The sequence below is a fragment of the Urocitellus parryii genome, chromosome 15 (genome assembly GCF_045843805.1).
Source record: "Urocitellus parryii isolate mUroPar1 chromosome 15, mUroPar1.hap1, whole genome shotgun sequence".
Classification (NCBI taxonomy): Eukaryota; Metazoa; Chordata; class Mammalia; order Rodentia; family Sciuridae; genus Urocitellus; species Urocitellus parryii.
This window is the reverse complement of record NC_135545.1, coordinates 46,323,657-46,333,937: the sequence shown is the minus strand read 5'-3', so window position 1 is coordinate 46,333,937 and position 10,281 is coordinate 46,323,657. Positions and strand designations below refer to the sequence as shown.

Below are 10,281 nucleotides of genomic sequence, written 5' to 3'. Positions count from 1 at the left end.
CAGACACAGAAAGTACCTTTTTCTTGGGGTTCCCTGACAGCTCCTCTGCCTCAGCTCCCACAAGGGAGGCAAGAGGCCAGCAAGAGAGAGAGAGAGAGAGAGAGAGAGAGAGAGAGAGAGAGAGAGAAATAAAAAGAGAGCACGCCCCCAAACCCTATTTTTTGGGGGGGAAGACACTCGAGAAAGTTCCACCCAAATGAGGCAAGGGATTGGGTTTCAGGGGTGCGTAGCCTAGTCCCATTGAGTGACGCCCACTCCCAGAGCTGTAATTCCTGGCTGATAGAAGGTGATGTCCACCTGCTTTCACGCTGCAGCAGAGCCAGTTCCAACCTTCATTGCTCAAGGCTAAGGGTGTGTGCTCAGCTCCTATTCATGGTGGCCCTCGACATGTCTTTATTTTTTCCTTTCTAATTTTTATTGTAAAGTATACAAATCAAAATTTGCCATCTATAGTTTTTTTTTTTTGAGAGAGAGAGAATTTCAATATTTATTTTTCAGTTTTCAGCTGACACAACATCTTTGTTTGTATGTGGTGCTGAGGATCGAACCCGGGCCGCAGGCATGCCAGGCGAGCGCGCTACTGCTTGAGCTACATCCCCAGCCCCAAAATTTGCCATCTTAACTTTTTTTTTTTTTTTTGTGGTGCTGGAGATTGAACCCAGGGCCTTGTGCATGCGAGGCGAGCATTCTACCAACTGAACTATACCCCAGCCCATCTTAACCATTTTTAAGTGTACAATTCGGTGACCTTAAATATGTTCACAATGTTTTATAGCCATAGCCACTCATCCATCTTCAGAAGTTTTTTTTTTTTTTCTTTTCCCTCTTTCTCTCCAAGTGTAAAAGAATAGGATTTATTCAAGTGAGAAGAAAAGAAACTGAGTTCTTGCAGGGCGAGAGGGGACTCAATAGGGGTTGCCCAGGTCTTCTCATCTTGTAAAACTGAAACTCTGTACTCATTAAATGTTAACTCCCCGTTTTCCTCTTCCCGGCCCCTGGAAACCACAATTCTTTGTGTCTCTGACTGTGACTACTCTAAGTACCTCACAGAAGTGGACTCATACAGTATTTTTCCTTTTGTGACTTTCACTTACAAAATGTCCTCAAGGTTTGTCCATGTTACAGCATATGCCAGAATTTCCTTCCTTCTTAAGGTTGAATAACATCTACTATATGTATCTACCACATTTTGCTTCTCCATTCATCTGTCCACAGATGCCTGGGTTGCTTCCATGTTTTAGTGATTGTGGATAATGCTGCTGTGAACATGTTATTAGGTCATATGGTAATCTATTCTCAGTTTTTTTTGATGTGTGTGTGTGTGTGTGTGTGTGTGTGTGTGGTATTGGGAATTAAACAAGGGCCTTATGCATGTACTACCACTGAGCCACATCCCAGTCCATCTTTTTTTTTTTTTTAATTTTATTTTAATCTTTTGTTGTTGTTGTTTACTTATTTATTATGTGGTGATGGGGTTGAACCCAAGGCCACATACATGCTAGGCAAGTGCTTTACCACTGAGCTATCTCCCCAGCCTGAATTAATTTCTTTTTAATATCAGAAGTTCAAATTCCTTTTTGGGAACCCCTTTCTTTGCTTTATTTCTTAAAGTGTTACAGGTAGGCAACACTTAGCTTCCCGGCCTTCCTTCTATCTATAGAGAAACTGCGTTTCTCTGAACCCATCCCCTCTACCCACTCAGGTCTTCTGCCCAGCTGGGCTTTCACAGCCTGATGGCTGGGTGACATATCAATATTCTTCTACCTCTGTGCTCCCCAAAACACACAGTGTGCTTTGTTTGGTATATTTACCCCTCAAGAAGTGTGTCAACTTTGGGAATAAATGCAATATTTATAGAATGTAAAGATTGGAATTTTGGTCAATGTATATGAAGCCTCGTGGAAAATTATAGATAAAATGCCTTTTTAGTAGACTAAATTGGGGATTTTAGTGACATTGAGCTTTTGTTTGAATAACTGGGCCATGCCTAGGACTAGGAAGCAGTTTCATCAATACCATATTTTTCAGTCTTAGTTTTCTCTAGAAAATAAACCCTTATTCTAATCCAATTGGAGGGAAATAATCAAAAGAGCTTAAACAGAGAACAACCAGAGAGGGTCATTCCTTACCTCACATGGCACTTCCAAGAACTTGCCCTTCCCACTGGCAGGAGAATCCATGAAACAAATCTCTGTTAGCTGTGGATTTTCTTGGCCTTTATTTGGCCAGGGAAATGTGGGGCACTAAGGAACCTAACTTGCAGGCTGCTACCCACTTCCTGGTCTGGGGGCCACATGTGGCTAAGATGGCGCCTGGTGATCAGCCAGAAGGTGGTGCTGTGGGTTGTGATGAAAAATGGGACCACCTCTAGGATAGGCCCAGGACTCATCTCGTGGACAGTTCATACTTTCCCTTACAGCCCATGGAATGGGCGCACGTGAGCCCTTCCCACCCCACTGCCCTTTGCTCTGGTTGGCTTCTGTACTCTGTATTAGCTGTGTGTGCTTCCTCAATAAACGAGCTCCTGCCTTGACTGGTCTCCCTGATGCTCTGATTGTCCTCCGGCGAGGGAGGGCTGGGTGCGGGTGGTCAGTGGGCCCTCTCCTTTCTTGGCTCATCCTGGCCGGGGCGTGCTCTCGCTATCTCTCCTGCAGGTCGGGAGGGAACGAGGACTAAAAACCCCGACAGGGAAGGAGTCAAGAATATTGAAAATCATCACCAACCAGTGGGTTTCTTTTTTCACTTTCCCTGACCCTCAGAAATGCAAGCTCTTTTTTTCTTTCTCTTACTTTACCCTAGTAGCTATTTGTCTGCGTTACCTCTAGACTAGAAATATACATTCTAGACACGTACTCAGTTTAACAAAATCCACAATAAAATACTTTAGCTGTCCTTGGAGTTTGTGATAATGGAATTTTACTTGTATTGAGGTGGCTAGGGAGAAAAATAAAATTGTTAAAAGGAGGAATGTAATATGGTGGCTTCCAGGGAGGAAGCAGATGGCTTGCTCTTGCTCCCTGACTTGGAAAATTCATCACTTTTTTCTCTTTCTTTTGGGTCTCAGGATTACTTTCCTTTTTGGAAAAAAAGTCTTTTTTTTTCTTTTTTTTTTCTATTTAAAATTCCAGACAGAGGGGCTGGGATTGTGGCTCAGAGGTAGAGTGCTTGCCTACATGTGTGAGGCACTGGGTTTGATCCTCAGCACCACATAAATATAAAAATAAAGACATTGTGTCCACCTATAACTAAAAAATAAATATTCAAAAAAAATTCCAGTCAGAGAGAGAAAGAAAAAACAAAAGCTAATTCAGCTCTTGTTGACTTAGATTAGTCCAGGCAATCTGAAAGCTTGCTTTGGGAATGGTAGCTCCCTTACAGAAGTGAAAGAGATCAGTCTCCTTTAGGATCCAGAGAAAACAGGGATGAGCATGTTGCCAAGACACCAAGCACTCACCCAGGCTGCTGTGCACATGTCTTTATTTCAGAATTTGGACCTGGAGGTGGAAGTATGGTTCCTAGGCTTACTCCACTGCAGGAAAGTGGACAAAAACTCAACAAAATGTTAGCATCTTGCAAAATAAGCCAGGGCCTTAACATATTTCTGTAAGAGCTAATCCAGGCCAAAAGAGAGGGTTAGGAACTGTCTTCTGCAAACGTGCGTGGAAATGATGCTCAGGGCAAGGTGCTGATTTTAGCAATATGAGGAACCTGAGGAACAGGGAGGAAAAGGACAGTTTGATTTGAGAAGAAACAAATGAGGTGATTCCTCAAGGACTGACTGGCCTCAGGGTCCGGCAGCTCTGTTGGTGGTGCCTTCTTCCCTCTGGGGCCACATGGAGTTTTTGAGACCGTAGGGCTGAGTAGGGAACTGGGGTGCTCTGGGGGATTTCCATTTGCATGACTGGAGGAAGGTACCTGTTCTCCCTTCCCCCACACTCCCCCAAAGGAACCGAGTCAGGGGAGGGAAGGGGTCTAGTATGTGATGTACTTGGATATCATCAAAATTCTTAGGTCAGAATGAGTCTTAATTTGCCTCTTCCATCATCAGAAGTGGAGACCGTTATCACCGGTTCAGGTTAACTAAGCAAATGAACCCAGGTCTTGAGGAACCTGTCTTCTTCTCCCTATGTGAATTCCCATCTGATGATCTTTGAAAAAATAACATCACACTGTTGTTGTTTTGGCACATGGGACTAAGAAAGAAGACCTAACACAGTAGCAGGAGACAAATGGCAGACGTACCTGGGCAGTGAGGCATCCCAATGATCTTGGTGATGTCCACTTTTGGGCCCATGAGGCCACACATTTTCCCTCGCTGTGTGGGCTCCAGTTTGCTGGGGCCTAGGGCTTTGGTGCACATCTTTGAGTTCCCGGCCAATATCTTCTCCTCTATCTCACTCTTCAGCTTCTTGTTTTCCTGCTGCAGATGGACCATCACATTGTGCAGGTGGCTGTGAAAAGCAGAGGGAGGGGCACGTGGGTATTTGGACTGCGTGACTTGCTTGGTTCCTTGCTGGAAAGAACCGATAAGGGTGTCACAGGAAGGAAGGCGCGAAGGCACAGGGCCTCTCAGAGCTGGGTTCTTAGTACACACTCTGGAAATGGAGGCCTGTGTGTGTCCCTTGGAAGAAATCCAGGTCTGGGGTTGGGGAGGACGACCCTGAACTAGGACTCCTGACTCTCTCTCTTAACTGTGGATCCTTTTCTGTTCAATGGGGAAAATCAACTCTGACCTGCCTGTTGGGGTTCATGGAAAGATCCAGTTGGACAAATGGTAGAAATCTGAAGAGCCAGAAGGCTCTTCTGAACAATTATGATCACGTGTCCTTGGGTTCTCATGACTGTGCCTGGGCAACACTCACACAGTACAATGCCAAAGCCCCAGTCTTCTCAGCCTCCCTTTGCTTAAGAACAGGGAGCACAGGGACTTGCAGTCCTGTGGAGAATTCAGACAAATTCCTTACTTCCATTTCACAGATGAGGAAGTGGAGGCTGTGGTGTAGGTGAAAGGAAAATAATTTAGCCTATTTCTCATTGATCAAAAAATGGCAGCTATTATCAATAGTTGCATTTCTCTGAATTAATGTTGAGAACAGTGGATCACAATGGGTTCTGAAGCAGGACTTCTGGAGTTGGAATTCTGGTTCTGCCACTTGCCGGCAGAGGCAAGTGACTGAACCTTTCAGTTCCTCTCTTTGCTCATCTGTAAATGGTGCAATACCTACAGATAGTCCCTGACTTGTAATGGTTTGACTTAACAATTTTCTTTTCTTCACAATGGTGTCAAAACCATACATGTTCAAGTAGAAATGGGCGTTTGGATCTTTTTCTGGGCTGGCGATATGCAATACAATGCTTCCTCTTCAGATGCTGGCCAAAGCCGCACATTACAGCTCCCAGGCAGCCACATGATCATGAGGGGAGGCAAATGAAGCTCTGCCGGGTACTGTGCTGTTGTGTCTGGTAGGTTGGGGGCACTGGATGCATTTTTGACTTATTAATATTTTAACTTCTAATGGGTTTATTCAGACATAACTCCACCTCAAGCTAGGAGCAGCTGCATGCTGAATTCATGGGGTTGTAGGAAAATGAACACGTGCAGCACTTAGAACAGTGCATTGAACGTGCAGAACAAGAAATATTAGTTGAGCTAGTAAGATTCGTTTTTTTTTTTTTTTTTTTCAAATGGATCAGGCAAATTCTTGACTCCTTTGTGAAATAAGACTTTGGCAACTTGACACTATCTAAGAAAAGCCTGAAGTTATTGGAAGCCTGAAGTTATTGGCTATTTTTCAGATTCTGACAACTTTTCTTTTGTAAAATCCCCTCAGGAATGTTTTTGTCCAGTAAAGAATGTCCTGGTTCTTTCTAGAGGAAACTGAATAGTGAATCCTCAGCCTCTTCTCTGAGCCTATGCTCCACCCTCTTGCTGTCCACAAGTCTTAAGCCACCTCTTTCTGTTGCTCCCCACTCCCCCAGGCTGGATGACAAAGGCCTTTGTCCCCTGGCTCACTCCCACTCTCCCTGGTGCCCTATAGCCAGGCCAGCATCCGTGATGCCTTCAACATTCCATATAGCCAGTCCAAGTCCTGGCCTTTTGGGTCCTTGAACTATGTGGTCTTGTCCTTCAGCTCAACTCCCCTCCCCCCCCAGCCTAAAATCAAAGCCAAAGACCGAGCTTTGTGACTTGGAGCCATGAATGGGTTCCAGGAATGCTGCAGCCCAATGCCCTCCAATCCTGGGGTAGGGTTTGGGGCAGCTGCTGCTCAGTCAACTTTGGGCAAAGCAGGCTCATCCCGAGCCCTCCCAGCATGCCTGGCAAAAGCTCAGGGAGCAGTGTCTAGGGCTTGTCCTCGCCTATCACTTTACCACTGCCCACATCTCAGTTTTAGACCTTGACCCCTTCACCTCTCAGCTTGAAGTTCTTATACCCACTCTCGGCAGACCTAGCTTTGACCTGAAGGTGAAGCAAGACCACAGGGGAGAGTGGAGCCCCAGGTACAAGGGACCTATGTCCCCGATGGCCAGGAGGAAGAGCGGATCCCCCAACTGGGGCCGTGCACCTCAGACCATCCCACGAAGGCCTGTCTGTCTGGACTCCTCCATGGGGGGTCTCTTTACATCAGCTCGGCCCCACCCTCACTAGCGCAGCCGCCTTTCAATTCCAGCTCCCTTCTCAGCCTTCTCGCCTTGGAGAATCACCAAGGTGAGGGAGGAAGGAGCACGAAGATTACGAAACCTCTGGTGAGAGGATGAAGGCCCGGGCGGCCCAGTGATGTGCCCAGGGTCACAGAGATGCAGGTTCCGGACCCAAGGGGCCTTCCACATCACCAAGCCTTTCCTTATCCACATAAAATGGTAAGGCCAGCCCTTCTCATAGGGTCCCAGGGAGCAGCCAGGGTGGTGTGGGTGGCTTACTCCTTTTCACCAGTCAGCTTGGCGATGTACTTGACCTGCTCCCGGAGCTTGTTTCCTAGTTTCTCGTTGGCGATCCTGTAATAAAATCCACAATGGGAGAGTGGCTGGTTCCCCGGCCTCCGGTGAGCAAGGGCACAGGCTGGCTGGGTGGGGCACTGGGTTCTCTCAGCAAGGCTTCTACTGGATCCCAGAGCCCCATGCATCATCCTGTCCCCAGAGCGAGAGTCTTCCTAGCACCTGGCAACTAAGAGGACTCTCTGTACTTAAGTGCTGTGCAGAGTCCCTGTGATCCCCAGGGGCGGTCCAAGGAATGAGTTTAAGGGATCCAGGTGAAGCCAGATACCAAGTGGGAAGAGAAAACCTCAGCATCCCTTCACTCTTGACTCTGCCCTATTCCTAAGTCATCAGGACTTTCCTAACTTTCTCTAAGAGCTGGGCCCCCTCCATCTTATTCCCAAGCCTTGGGTGTGGGCTGAGACTCCATCAGTTTCCAGTGACAGCGGGGTGGTGGGGGTGGTGGGGGTGGTGGTGGGTGTGTGTGACTAATCATTGGCACTTAGGTGCTTCCTCAGCTCAGCCTAGGCCCTGGCACTGCCTCACTTTCCTCTTTCTTACTTACTTCTGCTCTTTTGCCCACTGTTCCATGTTGCACATAATCTGGTCGTTCTCTCGGTGGAGCCTACATGGGTCTTTGGGCACAGACCGCTGGGACAGGCAGCAGGGCTTCCGTACAAGAAGAAAATGAGACAGTAAGAGATGGGATCAGGGCCCAAACACTTCCTTTTCCCCAAACCAGGTCCCTTCTCTCTTCCTGGGAGAAGAAAAATCAACTCTGCCGTCTAACCAGAGACCACAGTTGCCACACCAGGACATTCACCTCCAGCTGCATTCTGCACAGAGGTGACACCTCGGAGGGGGCACCGTTTAGGGTGCTCATTTACAGCAGAGACCATACATCTGTACACTCAAAGTAATGGTTTCCAGGACAAAGGCATTGAAGTGACCTGTCCTAAAAAAGCAGTATATTTTAACAGATGGGGAAAAATATCTGGAGGAAGAGATGGCTTCTTTCTAATTTTAACAAAGGCTTTGTAGCCACCTCAGAATGTCTTGAGGTCTCCTGCTGTGACCTTCACTGCTCAGGGAGTTGGCCAGGGGGCATGTTCAGTTAGCCAATTCTACAGGGTTGGGCCATGAGGCTGCTTGGATGTACTCTGGAAGGGGACTTCCCAGGAGGTCGTCTGAGTCAGGGGTGTCTGATGTACTTGAGTCGGGAATGGGGTCTGTGTTCTGGTCCATACCTCCCTAGCAATGAAGCCACCAACATAGGTGGCGGCCCTGGAGGACCCAGCCCTTGCTTCGTGCTAATGGAGGTAAGTGGGGTTCCTTTCTTTTCTCCCAGCACCCCCACCTCACCGAGGGCTGCCTTGTTGGGGTGGACTGAGAGGAAGTGGCAGAAGCCAAGCAGTGCCCACCCCACCTCCTTATCGTCTGCGAGGAGGTTCTCCTTCAGCGTGGTCATCTCCTCCTGGAACTCCCTGAGCTGCATCTCTTTGGCTGCCAGCATCTTGAGGTCGTTCTGGTGCTGTTTCTGCCACTGCAGCACCTGGTTGCTCATCTCCTCTAGCTTCTTGTCGAAGGCGTGCACCTACTCAGGAATGCAAAGTGAGGAGGGGGACCCCAGAGGACCCCAAAGACGGCCAGAGGGTGCCTTTCCAGCCTTCAAAGACTTGTTGGGGTATTTTATTTCCAGCGGCCAGCAGAGGGCACCCCTGCTCTGATCTTTGCAGCCTCTGCCTAAAGTTCGAGGAGCCAAGAAAATAAAGGGAACCCCTTAGCCAAAGGGCATGCTTAGCGCTAAACAATTCTGGATGCCAACTGTGACCTTGTGGACTCCTAACGGGAGGCGGCTGGAGCGCCAGGCTTCTCCTCACCTCTAGCTCGCTCTGCTGGTGGAAGCCCTGCAGTTTTTTTAATTCCACATTGAGCTTTTTCATCCTGTCCTCATAAGCCACGATTTCATCCTCCAGGTGAGCTTTCTTGTCTTGGGCCTGTAACAAGCTTCGCTGCAGGTTCTTTGTCTCGGAGGTCACTTGATTGAGCTTCCGGTAAAGACAAAGGGACGAGAGTGGCCATCAGGACCCTCTGGCCCTCTCTGCTGAGTCCTGAATGGAAAAGGGTTCCAGTCCCTCCCTGTCCTCTGCCCAGGGTGGTGCAGATGGGTCCCTTACCTAATGTTCCAGAGAGGGATGGGAAGTGACACTGAAGCCCTCTCCTCAGCCCTCCATCCCATCCCCCCATTTCTTTCTTTTTTTTGGGGGGGTACCAGGGATTGAACTCAGGGGCCCCTTGACCACTGAGCCACATCCCCAGCCCTATTTTGTATTTTATTTAGCGCCTCGCTAAATTGCTGAGGCTGGCTTTGCCTCATTTCTCCTCTTCCCAGTCTTTTGGCTGGATCCGGAGGCAAGATCAGCACAGGGATGAGCACCCATTTCCCTGACAATCCTGGCTTTGGGAAAACCTTGCCCCAAGTCATCCCTGAGGAGAAAGACTTGTTAGACGTGGCCTCCATCTTTTCCTCTCCCCTCAAAATAAAAGACGCCCTGAGAGGAAGCAATCCTTCTCTGGACAGAGAGCCTGACCCAGGCCAGGGTTTGCGATGCCCTGAGGAGAGCCAGTTGTGCAGGAAACTGGGGAGGGGAAGGTGTGGCCTCACCTTCTCCAGGGCTTGCGTCAGGTCATCCTGGCAGGTGGTTGACTTCCGGCATAAGTTATCGTAGATTTCTTTAGCCACCATGGTCTGCATGCAGTGCTTCTCCTTCTGCAACGCCTTGTCCAGCTGGGCTTGCAGATTCGCTATGGCATCCTTGTGTTGGGCCATCTGTAGAGAGTGAGAGCATCACGGTCAGGTTCCAGCTCCTAGAGGTGCCCTCTCTGACCATAGGAAAGGGACAGGGGCTGGGCTCTTCTCTCTGCAGTAACCTGCAGAACAGTCTGTGTTGAGGTCCAAAGGCAGAGGTGTCTCTCCAGGCTCTTCTGCACCCCTCCCCCCACATTTCCTCCTTTGAGTTAGTATGCCCTCCAAGTGCCAGAAGTACTAGGGTGTGATATGCCAGATATGCAAAAAGTCCCTTCCCCAGTTTCTGCAGCCTTTGATAAACACCTAGAATCCAATTCTATGTTAGTCTTTTTTTTTTTTTTTAATGATATCGGGGATTGAACCCAGGGGTACTTTTAACCAATACTTTTGTATATTTTAGAGATAGGGTCTTGCTGAATTAGTGCTCAGGGCCTCACTAAGTTGCTGAGGCTGGCTTTGAATTTGCAATCATCCTGTCTCAGCCTCTTAAGCTGCTGGAA

At 48.2% G+C, this 10,281-nt stretch overlaps 1 protein-coding gene across 1 annotated transcript in view; it reads right to left on the bottom strand.

Annotated features, from left to right (window-relative positions):
• Positions 1-3,521: 3,521 nt before the first annotated feature.
• Pmfbp1 (polyamine modulated factor 1 binding protein 1) overlaps positions 3,522-10,281 on the bottom strand; it is a 50,133-nt gene continuing 43,373 nt past the window's right edge. Inside the window, exons 14-20 of the mRNA XM_026399220.2 lie at positions 9,638-9,802; positions 8,853-9,020; positions 8,399-8,566; positions 7,538-7,641; positions 6,919-6,993; positions 4,243-4,451; positions 3,522-3,529 (exon numbers count right to left, since the gene is read on the bottom strand). Coding sequence (XP_026255005.1) covers positions 3,522-3,529; positions 4,243-4,451; positions 6,919-6,993; positions 7,538-7,641; positions 8,399-8,566; positions 8,853-9,020; positions 9,638-9,802 — 897 coding nt within the window. The remainder of the gene's footprint in view (positions 3,530-4,242; positions 4,452-6,918; positions 6,994-7,537; positions 7,642-8,398; positions 8,567-8,852; positions 9,021-9,637; positions 9,803-10,281) is intronic.